Genomic DNA, 20,396 nt, shown 5'->3' with positions numbered 1-20,396 from the left:
GGTCACACTTAACCTTATCTGTGTCAATCATTGACTTAGACGCTTCAAGTGAAGCGAGTTCGTCGTGTTCGTTAACAACATGTTTGCGCACAACATTGCCAATTGTTTGGCCACTTGTGGCTTTGATAAATTGTTTTGTTGTTGTAGCATCCCGGTAAATAACAAGTCCAAACCAGTATAAAGTCATCGTGGTCTCGCCACCATTTTGCATGTTTTCAGTAAAAATGATCGTTGTTACAAAAGCGCTTATGATACATTTAAATGCGATATCGGTAAACGCTTTAAATAAATTACTTCTCTAAAACCCGACACGCGTTTTGTGTCTAAAACCTGGCTTTTGGCACCCGAAAAAAAATCCGAGATTGAAATTATATAAATTTTTTTTTTTTTTTTTTGGTTTCGTCAAAAATAAGAGTCGGCGGGTCCGAAAATCATTTTATTTAAAAACTCTGGCCTATGTTTCGCGCAAAACATTACGTCAATTCGGCAACTTGTTTATGATCAAAAAGTAGCGCTATGAGATTCATGTTTTAATTTGAATACGATGTGGGTTCATCAGAAAATGAAAAAACGGTCACATGAACAAATTATCCAATCATAATGCAGCATTCATATGAATGTAACACGAGTTGTAATTATTTAAAAATATTGGGAATAGACTTTAATAATAAGTCATGCCTGTTTTTTGTGGGGTGGGGGAGCATTAATGATCTTTTTTCGCTTGTTCAACGTTAACAATACTAGCTGTAAAAACAATATAAGCAACTAGAAATTTGTTCTTAGTACATGGATACCTCTACAATCCAAATTGTTTCACTACTACCTTAATGTTTAACAATTATTAACAAAAATATGGAGTTGTATGAGTTTACCTGATGATAAATATGTTCCTGAATGTAATCAATCTATCCTATCAAAAATCCTTTTTGAGCTACGCTTCTCACAATTAACAAAATAAAATATTTTGCCTATAGGGCCATTACTCTCCTTATGTTAAACAAAATTTAACATAAATATCAAGGTGCGGTATTTCACATGGTGTTTAATATTTTTTATAAAATTTCATCTCACTATCAGCTGTACTCTTTGAGTTTCTCACAACACAATTAAAAAATTTGATTTCTTTGCTAAAAAGGGGGCATAACTCTGGGCATGTTAAAAAGAAACATATCAAAATATGCAGGTGTGCAAAATATATCAACACAATGGTAATAATTTATGGAAAGTTTCAGTCGACACATATTTTAAAATGTAAGTTTTGTATAAATTATGTTGAAAAAAAACAGAACCAAAATATAGAGGTGCGCAAACTCGCATGCCTGTTTACTGTTCTCATAAAGTTGTAGGAATAGGTGTTATATAAGTTATATGTAACAGAAAAGTCACGAAGATGGAAGAACTAAGGGAAAAGGGAAAATCTATATACCTCCAGCCTTAGAAAAAAGCTTTCATTTATTTTCCTTGTTTGTTTTTATTTGACAATGTATACTTGTTTGAAGCATTACATAATATCACTGACTATTCCTTGGTATGTACATGTATTAATTGTTTATTTTAGCAAGTGCAGTAAAATGACCCCGATTTCAGAGCTGACCAACACGCAGCCCACAGACCTACAGGGACTGTCAGTGGAGCTGGAAACTGTCATGGGGGGAATCAAAAGCCTACAGATAAATCAGGAGGCCAGTGTTCAGTCATTGCAGAGAACATACAAGGAACATGGGGCAGTCATGATAGAACAATTGCATGGCAATTTAAGTACTAATATAGATAAGTGTTTTAATAGTTCTGTGGGTACATCGGGCAATAATTTAAAAGAAGAAATGTGTTGGAGTGTTCTTTCTATTTTGAATGAATTTGATAATATTACTGTGAAGGAACTAAATGACATAAAAGAGGAAGTTATAAGCATAAAAGGGTCAGTTACAAGTTCTATTTATAAATGCACCAGTCTTCACAATGACTTGTCACAATTCCATGAAATTGTTCAGAAAATTGGAGATAATAAGGAGCTCTGCCTTATAGCCAGCATAAAATGTAAGCATATAATACAGCAGGCACTGACTCTGCTGTGGAAGTCAGGCAAGGTGTTTAATGTCCAGAGTATTACTAAGCATAATGTGAGAATACCAAGTGATAAAGGTGTATGTCATATCAGAGGCATATGTGTTCTTCCCGATGGGCAGGTACTGGTTGTAGACTGGAATAATGACAATGTCAAGCTGCTGAACCAGCAGTACCAGGTGGTGAGCCACTGGGATGTGAATGCTTGGCCATTTGACATTTGTTTGATCACACCCAGTGAGGTTGCAGTGGCTGTGTATAACCATGATAGCAACATACATGAGGTCCAGTTTATCACTGTCAACCAGGGAAAGCTTGTTTCTGGCAGGAAGTTTCAGTTACAACATGAATGTACATTTATTACCCATCACCAAGGAGACCTTTTTGTCACCTCTGGTCAAGAACTGTACAAATACTCACTGAATGGCAAACTGATCTGCAGACTCTACCAAGATAGATCAGGTGATTTGCCAGGTAAGAATCATGGTGAATCCATCCTGATAACATGTGTATTATGTACAGGGATTTGTCTAACCATTGTGGACAAAGGAGTCTAGTCAAATTGTGTTATTTTAAATCCATACAATGACAAATTTGGGAATTTTTATTGACTAAATGAACCGAGTTGGGATTTATTTTTTAATCAACAAATATTGACCCATTAGGCCTTTATCTTGTTATTTTGAAAAAATAATAATATAAATTATAGTTACATACTTTGTGAGATGATAATAAAATAAAATTCAGATGTAATAGCAGAAAACCTGCTGATGTATTATAAAAAAATTGTTCTATAATTCATATGTGCCCTTTGAATGCTACAGTACATTGTAGCCCAAACAAGATTCAGAAATATTGATTTATAAACATGAGTAATGAAGTATTTTGACTGTCACTACATGACATGTCTATAAATAGAAACTGAGTTCCTGGGAGAGAGACACTTTCTGACCCTGTCTTAATTTTGTGTTTGTTAAATGATTGTACATGAACAATATGTTTACCTGTTGATAGAACTGTGCAATTGTTTTAGTATGTGTAATTCTTTCCATCTGTGTAATTTTGCTCTAATTCATATCTTACTCACCAGTCGCATTTAAACTTGTCAAACGTAAACACAATAGCTCTGCTACTGAAGTTTATTGTCACACTTAACTATTAAATCATTGAAATGTATGCATATATTTTAGATGTGTAAAGGCCTCTTTATAGCAACATATGCGTAATACAATATCACTGCAGTATGTTTTATAAGATTATTTAACATTAACAGTAATTCAATATCTTGATGTTACTCTGTTTTGCAGGATACAAGTGTGCTGTGAGTCCCACAGGAGACAGGCTGTACATCACCAGCTACGGGCCGCAGAACAAGCTTCTCACCCTGGCCAGGGATGGCACACTCCTGGCTACATACTCAGACCCAGCACTAGTGGGCCCATGTGGTCTACATGTGACCCCTGCAGGCCAGGTGCTGGTCTGTGGAGGCACTGTACTACAGGTGGGCTGGGAGGGAAAGAGTAAGCTGGCTACGCTGGCTACTAAGGAGGATGAAGTGTGGAGGCCAGTGTCAGTCTGCTACAGCAGCACCACATCATCCATCATTGTGGGACAGAAGTGGGACGACACCATCCTGGTGTTCAGAGTGGAATAGTGTGTACATGTATGTATTAGTTGTTGTAATTAGTGATAAGTATTTCAATGACAATGTGTTGTTTAGCATACGAACATAGAAGTGTGTGATGTTACAATACAACATTAGTGTGTAGTTAAAGATACAAATAATTTATGTACACATATTCTTAGCTGATTACACATTGTGAGGGGTTTTGTTTGAACATTAGATTTTTTGCATATTATGTTGTTGGCATAACATTTTTTTCATTATGGTCCTAAATTTTAGTTCTTGTAAACTTTGCATGAAAAAACAAAGCATTTCAAATGAAAATCTAATATTTGTACATAGATACACATGTACATAGCAACGGGGCTATTTTTAGACTTTCATTTCTATAAATACCATGCCATGTAAGAAATGTAAATGGATGAATACTGTTATTTATAAAGTATGAAATTGTTTAAGTAATCTTTCGAGTAGAATATATTGATACTTTTCGCAATATTTACAGAAAGGTTACACTTTTTATGCACCCTTTCGAAGAAGAGGGGGTATATTGTTGTGCACATATGTCCGTACGTCCGTCCGTCCACCAGATGGTTTCCGGATGATAACTCAAGAACGCTTAGGTCTAGGATCATGAAACTTCATAGGTACATTGATCATGACATGCAGATGACCCCTATTGATTTTCAGGTCACTTGGTCAAAGGTCAAGGTCACGGTGACTCAACTTAGAAAAATGGTTTCTGGATGATAACTGAAGAACGCTTACGCAGTAGGATCATGAAACTTTGTAGGTACATTGATCATGACTCGCAGATGACCACTATAGACTTTCAGATCACTAGGTCAAAGGTCAAGGTCACAGTGACTTGAAATATTTAAACGGTTTCCAGAGGATAACTCAAGAACGCTTATGCCTAGGATCATGAAACTTCATAGGTACATTGATCATTACTTGCAGATGACCCCTATTGATTTTCAGGTCACTTGGTCAAAGGTCAAGGTCACGGTGACCCGAAATAGTAAAATGGTTTTTGGATGATAACTCAAGAACGCTTATGCCTTGGATCATGAAATATCATATGTACATTGATCATGACTCACAGATGACACCAATTGATTTTCAGGTCATTAGGTCAAAGGTCAAGGTCACGGTGACTCAACTTAGAAAAATGGTTTCCGAATGATACATGTAACTCAAGAACGCCTATGCCTAGGATCATGAATTTTCATAGGTACATTGATTAGGACTTGCAGATGACCCCTATTGATTTTCAGGTCACTAGGTTAAAGGTTACAGTGCCAAAAAATGTATTCACATGATGGCTGCCACTGCAACTGACAGCCCATATGGGGGCATGCATGTTTTACAAACAGACCTTGTCAAATGTGAGATTTATTAATGTGTCGTCAGCGTTCGACACTAACGGAAGTCCGGGAGTCCGAGACACCTTAAAAGGAGACTCGGACTCCTTGTTTTTGCGTCATGGGAGTCCGTTGGACTCCTTTAAAATCTTTGAATTTTTACAAAAAATCAGTTGATTACCTTATTTGTTTGGCAAGATCAGAATGTCCGAACTTTTGTGATCCGAAAAATGTGCCACAAATCATTCTGCTTGAACACATGAACAAAAACAAAAAATTCCAAAACTATTTATTTTGGTTCCCTGTCAATGTCTGTGCGTGTAGTAATAGAGGAACATGCAAACTATGAAACGGTCGTGGCCGTTCTTTTTCACTGATATTTTTGCTGTAGTAAATTAGCTTCGCCAAACAGTTTTTCGTTACTATAAAAATCAACAAATACCCGATTTTTTCGGCGTAGCTGTTTAACGTCACTTTTGACCTTAGGTGACCTTTAGGTTACATTCATAAAAATGCCTGCGGCTACCCACGAATGAATATACTTCATTTAGTCTGATTTGAGAATACTGCCAGAACATTGGAAACATGGCCGCGTCTTTCTTACACTGTTTTACTACGTGTTCAGCATGAAACAATTTTATTTCTTATGAAAAGGCATGATAGATAGAACAGTTTCACACTCAACTCTTCACATCAATATAATTTGTGCGTAGATTCTACACCTTTGTCAGTTCGCGGTTAGTGTGTGTTAATGTCAGAGTTTATATACAGGTCTTCGCTGCGTCTTCACGACTACATTATGTGCTGACCGGACCATGATAAATATTATTTTTAATTAATTTAACAAGAATTATTACACCATACTGACTAATGTATTAAGCATGAGCGCGACGATTCTCGATACTGTTAATACTCGAATCAAATACCAATGCCCGACAAACCACTAAAACAGGTTTGTTCAAAGAATGCGCGTATAAATATTTAAAATATGTACGGATACTTCGCGTATGGGCGGTTGACTCATATGTTTTAATGTCACTTCCATTATTCTTTTGGTTGTCTGTTTTGTATCTATAGGTTTATGAACAGCAATATGTAATAATGTAAAATAAGCCACAAAAACTCCGCGTAACATCCCGTACTGCCTGTTATGCAGCTAAGAACTGCACAGAAAAAGACATTCGCTATCCTTGATCTCATTCATTGAACTTTTTACCTTTCATAAACTCCAACCACAATCAACGCCGTATATCTTTTTTGAAGATATTCCTTGTTACACATTGTACGTTTTATGGCCCCAAGGTACTGAAGATGGGACCGGCTGCGAATCATTTGAGCGTGAATGCCCCGTGCACTATCGATTGATGATTTCAGTGGTTTATTGCAGTTTGTAGGCATTGTCATACCAACCACACTAACCAGTTCCTACCATGCTCACCTTCATGATAAAATATCGTGGCAAGTTACTTAAGAGACTGATGATGGCAACAGGGTGTAATCCTCGTGGATATTGTGCTTTGCATGCAAAATATTGTCTAAACATGTTTTCATGGTGTAAAAACCTAATGCTGAAATTACAATAAATTTAGAATTATATTGCGTTTCCAAATTTCCATGTTCTTGGAAATATTATAAGGAATATATATAAAGCAATGACAAATATAGAGCTGTAACACCCTTACGATGGGATTTAGTAACTATTACACTAACAAAACAGAAGGCTCCGATGTTTTTTAACCCGAATATCGAGGTTATACAAGCAATCATAATGCATAATAGAAGTTAGTATTTGTTGAAATCTTACAATGATTCAGTAAATTATTAACTTAAATATCATTTGAATGCGTTAAATATTTGCAATTTGATGTAACAAATATTAAACAGCAATCACTTACAACTTTAATCTTAAAACAAACATACCATAAAAATTTAACATTTCATGGATTTACATGTGTTAATGGCCGAAAATATGATATAAACAAGTGTGTTAATTGTTGGACTCCTTGAAATTTGTCTGGACTCCTAAATTTCAAAAGTTAGGGGTCCTTGGACTCCTTACTCAGATTAGTAAGTGTCGAACACTGGTCGTATTTTATGCTGTTGAACATTTGTTATTGATTTTATATAAATACAATAAATACATCAATCTATTCTGCTTCTCCAGTGGCTGTTGAGTCAGGACAACAATGATGAGGATGTGGTGGACAAGAATGGCCTGAGAACGCAGAAGGTAAAATAGACGTTTTAATTGTCAGGCCTTTTCTTGGCCACTTTGGGAAAAAAATGCAATTTTGGGATTTTGACATTTTTTGTGTGAAAAGTCCATTGATTTCAGCAAAACTAATATAATATAACTCTTTGTAATACTTCAAATTATAAAAATAAAATCATAGTATGATAGTAATATACTTTTCTAGTTTTTATTGAAATATAATTGAGATATATTAATCATAAGGCACTTATTAAAAAAAGAAAAACGCTATTTGTATGGGTCCGTTTCACTTACCCATAGATATACAAGGAAAAGGCATGCTTGTTTATTTCCTATGTATTAAGAATGCAAAACAGATGAGGTGGAAAAGAACAGTATGAATTTACATAAGGTAAACTATCCTCTTTAATTGTTTGTAAACTGTAAACCATTTATATTTGTCTGCATGAAATTTCCTTGTTGAAAAGACTTTCGTGGACACAGTAGTTAATGCGTGGATTGCTCAGTTTGGACAAATAAATGAGGAATTTGTGTCAGTGTGTTTGTGTTAAATTTGTGGATCTGTAAAGCCTTACAATCAATACACAATAATGTCCCAATAATAATAATGATTTGACTGTGTACCTCCCTATTAAGAATAATAAAGATGAATTGGAAAATACTGATATGATTTCACAAAAGGTAAAATGACTTATTTTATTTGAGGATCAAACCCTTCTTCAGATCGGAGCTTTCCAAACCTGAGTAACAGAGAATTTCAAAATGGGATTCAAAGTAAGCATTGTTCTGTGAAAAGGGGGCTTAATGCATTCAAATTAATTCAGGGACAATATTTTCCGCTTTTGATGAATTTTTGTTTAAAGGAAATTTCTTCTAAATAAAAATCAAATCTACGCGATAATTGTCGTCTCAGGTTAGCCTGTGAGGACAGCACAGGCTTATATGGAACGACACTATGTGCACATGAATTAAGCCCAATTTTCCCAGAACAAGGCTCATGTTCTTAAGTCGAAATTTATTTGAAAAAAATGCAATAATGCATGTAAAATAAAAAATGTATGAAGAGAACCTACATGTATTCATATATAAGGACTTGTTCACTGATTAGTAGAAGGGCAATTTTTTACATAATTATAATATTCAGCCATTAATATTTAGATTGTATTAAAACTAAGGAATACACCTGACTGACAAAACAATATATATGTATATATATATATATATATATTTATATTTATATATATATAAATTAAAAATAAATAAAATAAAGCATTTCAAACACTTTTTGCAGAAAATGTTATGTATGAATTTTAAAATCGCTTTTATTTGTGGGACATTAATAAATGTTCATTTCATAGACTTACTGATACACAAATTAAATTCACAAACATAACAAAAAATCAAGTACAGATTCCTTTGTTTTACAAAATAAAAAATCCACAAATTTACTTAAAGACGTTTGTAACAGAATTTTACTCCCAGGCAAATGTGGACAGCCATTTATTTCCTTCTGTATAAAGTACACGTTCAAGGCATTGGCTTATACGCTTGCGGGCTAATTGGCACTGACACTGCAGATTAGCAAAAACGCATATATAATAATAATTTGATGGGTTTGTGCAATTAAGTTTTATGCAATGAAAACAACCCATTATTTCCAAATTTTAAAAAAATCTAAGAATTTTGCAAGTGTCATTAACAATCTCCGTAATTACAGTAATTATTCCTAATTGATGTCATAAGGGGACTTGAGCCAATTTGACCCAAAACATTCGCTGGCGTTTTACTTACGTACTATATGTAGTTCAAAAGGCTGACTAGGCCAACATATTTTATATTGGTTTCCTCCACATTACAGCAACTGCTCAGCACAGAAGATGACTGTCTGACGAAAGACTCTGCCGTATCACAGTCCAGTGATGTGGGGGGATGATGCGGTTGTTCCATGTCTTAAGATCGCATCATGAAAGACATTTTAGCTGACACTTGGAAGGGAGAGAACTGAAGATCTGCAACAGCAGTGAGTTTTTTACCTCAAGTCACTGTTTAATTAATTAATTTAGCTGACATTAACAAGGGAGAGAACTTTTGATCTGCACCAACAATAAGTTGTTGCCCTTGTTGCTTTTAAGTTTATGAAGCTGACACTAACAAGGGATATAACTGTAGATCTGCACAAGCAGTGAGTTGTTGCCCTTTAGTTGCCTTCTAATTATGTCTACCACTGTTTGTTGATTTACTTTTGAATGTTTGTCTATTGAAACATATATCTAAAATAAAACACCTTTGGGGCATTTTAAAAGCTAAGTGATTTATTGAATAAGTACAATTAGACAACATTACATTTTCCATAATAATTGTGTTGTTATGCAGGACAGAACTGGCAAACAAAAATAAATGAGCCGTGCTGTGGGAAAATGGGGCTTAATGCATGTACTCGAATTGTAATTCCATATTTGTCTGCGCAGTGCGCAGACTAAGGGACAACACTTTCCTCTTCAAAGGTATTTTTTGTTGAAAGGAATTGTCCTTTTTATAAAAATCCAGTCTAGTCGGAAAGTGTCCTACCTGATTAGCTTATGTGGACTTGACATGCTTATCTGAGAGGACAACATTTAATATTAATGAGCTGCATATTGGTTTTCGAAATAACATCTCTTCAAGTTGTGAAAAAAATCGTTATTATGAATTTACAGGTTAATAAAACATTGACCAACACTTTGAATGTTTTAATACGAAATAGTTTGATTGAATAAATGAATTATTTGGGCAAGGAACCAATGAAATGCCTGATTAAAAATTGATAAGAATGAAATGTATCTGTTGAAAACCTTCACATCCTATCCAATAAAGAGGCATAGTTTGTTATAGAGTGTTATATGAACTTTTTTGTTAATGCTTCATATCACCCATGGTGCTGTTGATTTCAGGTGAGCATGAGCATTGTTATCGAGTTGACGTGGCAACAGCACCAGTCGGACACCCCAGGAGCCTCAGTCCAGGACAACCCTTCCCCTCCCATGACCCATAGCTCCACCCCTTTGACCTCCTGCCTCAAAGCTTTGTTGAACAATACCATTCTGCTGGAATGTCTGAGCATGTTGAGTTTTCACACCTGCCATCTCCATGTCGATCCTTAAGCACTCGAGCCTGAGTAGTTTGTTAAGCTCCAGTGCCAAAAAATAAAAAGTTGGATAACTTGTTACATGCTTTGTGGGACTAACAGAGCAACAGCGAATAATGGGAGAATATCAAGAAACAGTTGAAGAGTTAAAAATCAAAGCATAAGCTATCCACGGGGGCTACTTCTGATTTTAATAGTAGTAGCATAATGGACCATCCTGATTTGTCCTCTAATGCGTCCAAAATGTTCAAAACAAACGTGCTTTTTACACAGTTGCTGACAAAAAAACTTTGTTATGAACACTCATAGCATGATGAATACATCGGGTGTGGTTCAGGCAAAAAATCTGCCAATCATGTTAACAAGGTGCTTAAGGTGCACCCATCAGGGTTTGTTAGGAGCACTTCACACTCCAAGACAAAACAGTCTCGCATTGAATAGACACTTGATAAAGCGTTGAAAAATGACAGCAGTTTTGCTGTGTGGTCAAGTATGCCCTTTTACTCTCAACCCGACATTAGGTAGAACTCAAACTCGGCCCTCAGCAATATCAGCGAGGCTAGCAGTTTTGTTGTGTGGTCCAGTAGGCCCTTTGACTCAACCCGACATTAGGTAGAACTCAAACTTGATCCTCAGCAATATCAGCGAGGCCAGCGTGTCATCTCGCCTTCTTCAGCCTCAGGTGAGACCTTACAGTTTTATTTATTTTGAAAATTAGGGCTGATTATTCAGTCCCATTTCTAATCTAAAAACGTCGATATTTTAACATGATTACTGGCTAAAATTCCCAATTGACAGTTTGTTATAAAAAAAGGACACTTTTCACAGAGCTAGCCCCTAGTTCTAGCACATGTCTGAGTTTTTTAGAAGAATTACTGGCTTAATATTCTTATTTCACTAAATTATTACTATTTTGAAGTTATAGATGTTTATAAAATTGTTTATGTTGATTATTTCACAAAAACTGCAACCATTATTCGTCAGCTCGAAATTGTGTGTTGAAGAAAAATGACTATTTCATCAGCTCTTCAATTTATTAATTTATGATTAAACAAAATTAACACAATTTTGTCAGTAAATACCCGGTTTGTTTGTAATACATTTCCGCGATAAATTGCGGTGGGAAAAATGGGAAAACCCTTGAGAGTAACTTGCAGGAGGTAGACCATGTTTAGCACATGTAAATTAACTAGTCTTTTATTATGAGGTTAACTTTTTTTTGCTATTGGTGACTGTAGTTACTGGCCCTTCCTTACTGTATGCCATTAACTAGTTCATTGTTATGAATTAAGCTGATTGGTGGGACTGAATAACTGTTAACATACCATTTTTAGCTCATCTATTTTTTGAAAAAAAATTATGAGCTATTGTCATCACCTTGGCGTCGGCGTTGGCGTTGGCGTCGGCTTCCGGTTAAGTTTTGCGTTTAGGTCCACTTTTCTCAGAAAGTATCAATGCTATTGCATTCAAACTTGGTACACTTACTTACTATCATGAGGGGACTGGGCAGGCAAAGTTAGATAACTCTGGCGTGCATTTTGACAGAATTATGTGCCCTTTTTATACTTAAAAAATTGAAAATTTTGGTTAAGTTTTGCGTTTAGTTCCACTTTTCTCAGTAAGTATCAATGCTATTGCATTCAAACTTGGTACACTTACTTACTATCATGAGGGGACTGGGCAGGCAAAGTGAGATAACTCTGGCATGCATTTTGACAGAATTATGTGCCCTTTTTATACTTAGAAAATTGACAATTTTGGTTAAGTTTTGTGTTTAGGTCCATTTTATTCCTTAAGCATCAAAGCTATTGCTTTCATACTTGCAACACTTACTAACTATCATAAGGGGACTGTGCAGGCAAAATAATGTAACTCTGACTGGCATTTTGACAGAATTATGTGCCCTTTTTATACTTAGAGAATTGAAAATTTGATTAAGTTTTGTGTTTAGGTCCACTTTATTCCTACAGTATCAAAGCTATTGCTTTCATACTTGCAAGATTTATGAACTATCATAAGGGGACGGTGCAGGCAAAGTTATGTAACTCTGACTGGCATTTGGACGGAATTATGGGCCCTTTATACTTAGAAAATTGAAAATTTGGTTAAGATTTATGTTTTGGTCCACTTTACCCCTAAAGTATCATAGATATTGCTTTCATACTTGGAACACTCACAAACTATCATAAGGGTACAGTAAAAGGACAAGTTGCATAACTCTGGTTGTCATTGTTACGGAATTATGGCCCTTTTTTGACTTAGTAACTTTTAATATATGGTTAAATTTTGTGTTTCGATCCACTCAAAGTATCAAGGCTATTGCTTTCAAACTTCAAATACTTACATGCTATCATGAGGTTACTGTACCTGGCAACTTGAATTTTACTTTGACCTTTGAATGACCTTGACTCTCAAGGTCAAATTATTAAATTTTGCTAAAATTGCCATAACTTCTTTATTTATGATTAGATTTGATTGATACTTTGATGAAACTACTCTTACCTGACATACCACAATAGACTTCACCCAAACCATCCCCCGTGCCCTCTCCCCCCTCCCCCCCCCCCCTCCTAATTTTTTTTTTTTTTTTTTTAAGATCATCTCACAAATGACCACCACACCCTCACACTATAACCCCCCACCCCCCCCCCCAATTTTTTTTTTTTTTTTTTTTTAAGATCATCTCACAAATTATCACCACACCCTCACACTATACCCCCCCCCCATTTTTTTTTTAAAACGGTTATGTTTGAAATACCATCCAACCATCGCACCCAAACCCCCCCCCCCCCGATTTTTTTTTTTTTTTTTCGCTCTTTTGGAAGATAATGTAATAAATGTCCACAACCCCACACTATACACCCCTCTTCACTCCACTCCTCCCTCCTTTGTGATTGAAAATGAGAGTCCCTTCACCTTTAAAATAGAAAATAGATGAGCGGTCTGCACCCACAAGGCGGTGCTCTTGTTCTAATATTAATATATATCCTATCATTGAATATAATTTATGGCAATTCATGACAGAATGTTTAACTACATGTATATCAGACAATAATGTCAATGAATTAAACAAATTTGAATTGATACACAAACATTAGATAATAGGAAATGTAGGTAAACGCAAACAATCAAACACACATTAATACGTGTTTTATTTCTTTGTAATTAAAATTCAGAATGTATATCAGTCAGTTGTTGATCATAAAGCGTTATTGTCTTTGATCCAGATCCCCCCATTGCCTGCAATACCCTGAAAAACACACAACGGATCATACAGTTGTAAACAATTTGCACTTATCATTACTATTGTACCTTAGTGAAGTCAATGTTTTCAATACAGCTTTTGGATTGTAATTGGATTTGATTATTATTTAAATCAGAGCCCAGATGTTTGCGAGAAACAATGGCGCTATATTGCTTTTATATCCTAATGCACACAATTTCAACACTAGAAGTGAAACTTTAAATCAAAGGTGTGTCCTACAAAAATATGCCATATAATGTAGATACACTGTATAACTGCATGTAGTATCTATTCAATATCGGTACGTATGTAGTTATGAAAATGTTGATTGTAGAATTGGTTTGCAATTACATGTATTACTATTCAAATATGTAGCAGCGCCGTATATAAAATTAAAACATTGGGAAATTTGACAAATTAACCGCAATAAAATAAAGTTAGACATTTCTAGAGTTATATTGCGCGCTGGATATATCGCGCTCGTGACCCCACCAACCGCGATATATCGGCGTTGCAGTGTAGTCTTGTTAGATATGTATCTATTCAATCCAATGCCTTGGTTGTATAGAGCCTGTTTGCGAGGAGGTGTTTAGTTCATAGTGGGTTTACAGTGTTGTTGTTTTTTGTCAAAAGTCGGGTCCAAAATTGACCCCATTCCCAATCCCAAAACTATGTATTTTTCTCAAAACGATATCCTTAAATTCCCAATTGAAGATAAAGAAAACGAAATTTATCACAATATCAAGTTCATCATCCTATACAGCTCTAGAACTTGAACCTTAGTAAATGTAATATTAAAAAAACACGTGTTCTCCATTGTATAATATTGGTTAGCAAAGAAGTCCGCACAGGCAAATCAGGGACAACACTTTCCGCTTTTATTGAATATATCCTATAAGAAATATATCTTGTAAACGAAAATTCTGGTTAGGCAAAAAGTGTTGTTCCTGATTAGCCTGTGCTGCTGTACGTGCTAATCTAGGAATACTCTTAGGGCAACATGTATTAAGCCCTGTTATCTCATAATGAGGCTCAAAGTAAGTCTGCCTACAATCTGTTACAGTAAGCCCTGTTATCTCATAATGAGGCTCAAAGTAAGTCTGCCTACAATCTGTTACAGTAAGCCCTGTTATCTCATAATGAGGCTCAAAATAAGTCTGCCTACAATCTGTTACAGTAAGTCCTGTTATCTCATAATGAGGCTTAAAGCAAGTCTGCCTACAATCTGTTACAGTAAGCCCTGTTATCTCATAATGAGGCTCAAAGTAAGTCTGCCTACAATCTGTTACAGTAAGCCCTGTTATCTCATAATGAGGCTCAAAGTAAGTCTGCCTACAATCTGTTACAGTAAGCCCTGTTATCTCATAATGAGGCTCAAAATAAGTCTGCCTACAATCTGTTACAGTAAGTCCTGTTATCTCATAATGAGGCTTAAAGTAAGTCTGCCTACAATCTGTTACAGTAAGTCCTGTTATCTCATAATGAAGCTCAAAGTAAGTCTGCCTACAATCTGTTACAGTAAGCCCTGTTATTTCATAATGAGGTTCAAAGTAAGTCTGCCTACAATCTGTTACAGTTAGCCCTGTTATCTCATAATGAGCCTCAAAGTAAGTCTGCCTACAATCTGTTACAGTAAGCCCTGTTATCTCATAATGAGGTTCAAATTAAGTCTGCCTACAATCTGTTACAGTTAGCCCTGTTATTCATGTTATGTGCCATCCAAAGATTGGCTTATCAGGGACAAAACATTCCGCTGTTGAGGGACTTTTTGTAAAAAGGAAATTTCTTCTAAACCAAAATCAAGTCTTGGCAAAAAGTGTTGTGTTTGGTTAGCCTGTCAGGACTGCACAGACTAATGCACATTAGTAAAGCCCATTTTTCCCAGAACGAGGCTTAAGTTAATTCTGTTTCCAGTTTGTGTAAGAGTCTTATACAAAATTCTGATGAGAACAAACATGGTATAACCAACAGTGGTTATTAAGACAATGACGTGCATGTATATGCCAATTAAAAATAGTTGTTAAGCAATCTTATTTTAATAAACAGAGCTACAATAGTTGTTAAGCCATTTAATTTTATAATTTACAGAGCTACATTAGTTGTTAAGCAATCTTATTTTATAATTTACAGAGCTACAATAGTTGTTATGCAATCTTATTTTATAATTTACAGAGCTACAATAGTTGTTAAGCAATCTTATTTTATAATTTACAGAGCTAACATAATTACATTGCAGGGTTCTAATGCTTTGTTAACCTTTTATCAAAGCCATGAAAATAAATCAGTATTCAAGCTAGGACACTTATTCTTATTAGAGTGTGGACTCAAAATTTATTTTAATCAAGAGAGAAATTTATTTAAATAAAGACAGCCAGAACAAATGCAATAATACAATAAAACATGTATGGAGAGAACCTATTTGGACTTGTTCAAAAATAAGCATAATATGAACTTTCTAAAACTTATAACATATTCAGCAGTTAATATTGACATTGTATTACAACTAAGGATAGTTGTCTTTTTTGTGAATCAAGTAAATCTGATAAGATTTTGTTGGGGGGGGGGGGGGGGGTAGGCCATGTGTCCAGCATTGCCGACACACAAAATACGATCGATTCCAGTCTATTTTCAATTTTTAGTGTTCATAATTAAACATTTATAGTAATTCTTTAAGTTAAGAGTGTATGCTTAATAAACAAAATTAATAGATTAAATGACTGAATAAAGTTATTGTACATGTACAAACATAAACATTGTTTGTTTTCCATGGTAATGTTAAGTAAGCTGCAAGAATTACTGTCAACATATGTTGGTCTTATACTTGAGGATAGCTTCCTATTTGCAAATCATTTTGCTATCCTTTAGGAGCTTCCGGGGGCCTTCAGCCCTGCGGCCCCCAGCTAAAATATTTCCTTATTTTCCTTTTTTTTTTTACTTTCACCCATGTATACAGCTTGTTACATGTTACATGTTTATTTACTTTTGATTTTTTGTCTTTTGTGAATTTTAATAGATTTTAACATTCAAAGATCTGTAAAGACATGGTAAAAATGTATGAATATTTTTGCAACTTTAGGAAGACATTAATGTCAAATGTTTGCCTCCCATGTATTGAAACATATATTTACAGTAAAACATCTGTGAAAGCATTGTAAAAGTAAAGTGATTAATAGAATGAGAACCAATAAAAACATTTTATTTTTTGCTCTCATTTTTTCGACGAAATGACGTAATAAATCCAACGAAACTATCCAGTTTAATTCTTGTGCAATATAAATAAGCGGTGAAAAAAGCATAAAATAAAAAGAAAATGTGTTGGATTCAATGGAATATCGGCTTTAATTCACTCGTGATCATAAAAAATACATATTTTCACTCGTGGCAGTGCCACTTGTGAAAATATTATTTTATATGATCACTCGTGAAATAAAATTGATATCCCATAGAATCCAACAAATATCCTCTATATATTTTGTTCAAGTTGATGTTCCCTTTTTTGTTATGCAGGTAAGGAGCTGCTAAAAGATTAATAAGCTGTGTTGTGGGAAAATGTGGCTAAATGCATGTGCTTAAATTGTTGTCCCAGATTAGCCTGTGCAGTCTTTAAGGCTAATCAGGGATAACACTGACTCTTTCAAAGTATTTTTTGTTGAAAGGTAGTCTCCTCTTTATGAAAATCAAGTCTAGTCGGAAAGTGTCCTCCTTGATTAGCTTATGTGAAATTTGTGTGAGTTTTGAATATTTATGAGCCACATATTGGCTTATGAAATTAAATCTCTGCAAGTTTACATTTTTTTTAATGAATTTACAGGTTTATATAGCATTTGCCAACACTTTTAATGTTTAAATATATAATGGTCTGATTTGATTCATGTGTATGCTATTTTGGACATGGAACCTGCAAAGATATGCCAGATTAAAAATTCATACGAATGAAGATTTGCTGTTCAAAAAATTCACATCCAATCAAAATGCATAGGTTTTTAGCTCATCTATTTTTTGAAAAAAAATTATGAGCTATTGTCATCACCTTGGCGTCGGCGTCTGCGTTGGCATTGGCGTCCGGTTAAGTTTTGCGTTTAGGTCCACTTTTCTCAGAAAGTATCAATGCTATTGCATTCAAACTTGGTACACTTACTTACTATCATGAGAGGGCTGGGCAGGCAAAGTAAGATAACTCTGGCGTGCATTTTGACAGAATTATGTGCCCTTTTTATACTTAGAAAATTGAAAATTTTGGTTAAGTTTTGCGTTTAGGTCCACTTTTCTCAGAAAGTATCAATGCTATTGCATTCAAACTTGGTACACTTACTAACTATCATAAGGGGACTGGGCAGGCAAAGTTAGATAACTCTGGCGTGCATTTTGACAGAATTATGTGCCCTTTTTATACTTAGAAAATTGAACATTTTTGTTAAGTTTTGTGTTTAGGTCCATTTTATTCCTACAGTATCAAAGTTATTGCTTTCATACTTGCAACACTTATTAACTTTCATAAGGGGACTGTGCAGGCAAAGTAATGTAACTCTGACTGGCATTCTGACAGAATTATGTGCCCTTTTTATACTTAGAACATTTAAAATTTGTTTAAGTTTTGTGTTTAGGTCCACTTTATTCCTACAGTATCAAAGCTATTGCTTTCATACTTGCAACACTTATTAACTATCATGAGGGGACTGTGCAGGCAAAGTTATGTAACTCTGACTGGCAATTGGACGGAATTATGGGCCCTTTATACTTAGAAAATTGAAAATTTGGTTAAGTTTTGTGTTTTGGTCCACTTTACCCCTAAAGTATCATAGATATTGCTTTCATACTTGGAACACTTGCAAACTATCATAAGAGTACAGTAAAAGGACAAGTTGCATAACTCTGGTTGTCATTTTTACGGAATTTTGGCCCTTTTTTGACTTAGTAACTTTGAATATATGGTTAAATTTTGTGTTTCGATCCACTTTACTTCTTAAGTATCAAGGCTATTGCTTTCAAACTTCAAATACTTTCATGCTATCATGAGGTTACTGTACCTGGCAAGTTGAATTTTACCTTGACCTTTGAATGACCTTGACTCTCAAGGTCAAATTATTAAATTTTGCTAAAATTGCCATAACTTCTTTATTTATGATTACATTTGATTGATACTTTGACAAAACTACTCTTACCTGACATACCACAATAGACTACCCAAACCATCCCCGTGCCCTCCCCCCCCACCCGAATCCCCCCCCCTAAATTTTTTTTTCTTAATCATCTCACAAATGACCACCACACCCTCACACTATGCCCCACCCCACCCCACCCACTCCAATTTTTTTTTGAACGGTTAAAAAACACATTTTTTTTTTTTTATTTTATGTTTGAAATACCGTCCAACCATCGCACCCAAGAATCCCCCCCCCTCCCTCCACCCGAATCCCCCCCTAATTTTTTTTTTTTTTCTTAAGATCATCCCACAAATGACCACCACACCCTCACACTATACCCCCCCCCCCTGAATTTTATATAAAAAATGCATTTTTTTGGCATTTTTGAAATAATGTAATAAATGTCCACACCCTCACCCCACCCCTCCCTCCTTTGTGATTGAAAATGAGAGTCCCTTCACCTTTAAAAAGAAAATAGATGAGCGGTATGCACGCGCAAGGCGGTGCTCTTGTTTATAAATTGAAATACAAACCTTTGTTTCAAGTTCATATCAATTATTGTGTTGTTTTCAGAAGAGCACCATCGATATTGATTTGGCGCGGCAACAGCACCAGTCCAGCCCGCATGAGCCTCAGTCAAGGACGAACCTTCCCCTCCACCTGACCCTAGCAGCCTCAGTCCACGACGACCCTCCACTCGACCTGACCCTAGCGCCTCCACCTTGACCTACGGCCTCAAAAGGTCAGCTTTGTTGAACGATTCCATTCTTCTGCAGGAAATTCTGAGCACGTTGAGTTCTCGTGCACTGTTCTCAACAACTGCAATGTCCTTGTTGAGTGATCCACACTCGAGCCTGAGTTAGTTCAGCTTGAGAGCCAGAATAGGAACAAGTGTTCAAGACACGAGGAGTTATAGCAAAAGTTATGTTAAAGCTAACAATCAGTTCTCGCTGTTGGACACCAGAAAGAATATCAAAACAATAAAAAGTTGGATAACCTGTACAAAGGCAGTAACGACTTCGTTTTGAACACTCATGGTACATCCCTGGGCATGCCTCAGGCGTGAATTCTGACATCTGAAACGAGGTGCTAAAGGGTTTGTTACTTTGCACTCCAAGCCCAATTGGCCACACATTGAATTGGCAATAGACAAGGTGTAAAAAAATGACAGCAGTTTGGATGTGTAAACCAGTATGCCCTTCGACTCTCAACTTGGCCATAAGCAATATCAATTAGGCTTGCATGTCATCTCAGCTTCTTGAGTATCTGGTATGACCTTAAAGAGTTATTTATACTGTCAAAGTTGGGGCAACAATTCAGCCCAATTCCTAATCTTAAAAAGTCTATTCCAAATTTTTCCATAAATACTGTCTTAAGTTCACAATTGACGGTTGGCTAAAACAATTTTTTTATTTTAATAGGTTGTAACATCTATAAGTTGAACGTTAATATTAAATTTACAATAGTAATGCACTTTATATTGATAGCACTAAATCTTAATTTTTAGCTCGGCGTTTTCGGAGAAAACTATAGGTATTGTCATAGCCAGCTCGTCGTCCGCCGGCGTCATGCTAAAACCTTCACATTTTGCTCTTAAATCAAAGTTCTTCCACCTACAAC

General features: G+C 35.5%; 1 protein-coding gene and 1 long non-coding RNA gene across 34 annotated transcripts in view; both read left to right on the top strand.

Annotated features, from left to right (window-relative positions):
• Positions 1 to 2,621, top strand: part of LOC127865175 (uncharacterized) — a 77,149-nt gene extending 74,528 nt beyond the window's left edge. Inside the window, exons 4-5 of the mRNA XM_052405141.1 lie at positions 1,559 to 2,538; positions 2,587 to 2,621. Coding sequence (XP_052261101.1) covers positions 1,559 to 2,538; positions 2,587 to 2,621 — 1,015 coding nt within the window. The remainder of the gene's footprint in view (positions 1 to 1,558; positions 2,539 to 2,586) is intronic.
• A 941-nt stretch (positions 2,622 to 3,562) lies between these two features.
• Positions 3,563 to 20,396, top strand: part of LOC127864307 (uncharacterized) — a 37,744-nt gene continuing 20,910 nt past the window's right edge. For 27 of the 33 annotated variants that reach the window (XR_008041704.1, XR_008041728.1, XR_008041727.1 and 24 more), the window contains exons 1-5: positions 3,564 to 3,727; positions 7,217 to 7,282; positions 9,123 to 9,284; positions 10,195 to 11,070; positions 19,350 to 19,518. This is a non-coding gene — a long non-coding RNA (uncharacterized LOC127864307). Of the gene's footprint in view, positions 3,728 to 7,216; positions 7,283 to 9,122; positions 9,285 to 10,194; positions 11,071 to 19,349; positions 19,519 to 19,875; positions 20,046 to 20,396 lie in introns of those variants that run through there. The other 6 variants (XR_008041711.1, XR_008041702.1, XR_008041706.1 and 3 more) reach the window with 4 other exon arrangements.

This window comes from Dreissena polymorpha, chromosome 1 (assembly GCF_020536995.1).
Source record: "Dreissena polymorpha isolate Duluth1 chromosome 1, UMN_Dpol_1.0, whole genome shotgun sequence".
In the NCBI taxonomy this organism is placed as follows: domain Eukaryota; kingdom Metazoa; phylum Mollusca; class Bivalvia; order Myida; family Dreissenidae; genus Dreissena; species Dreissena polymorpha.
Note: the sequence above shows the minus strand (reverse complement) of the source record. Positions and strands in the feature narration are given on the sequence as shown.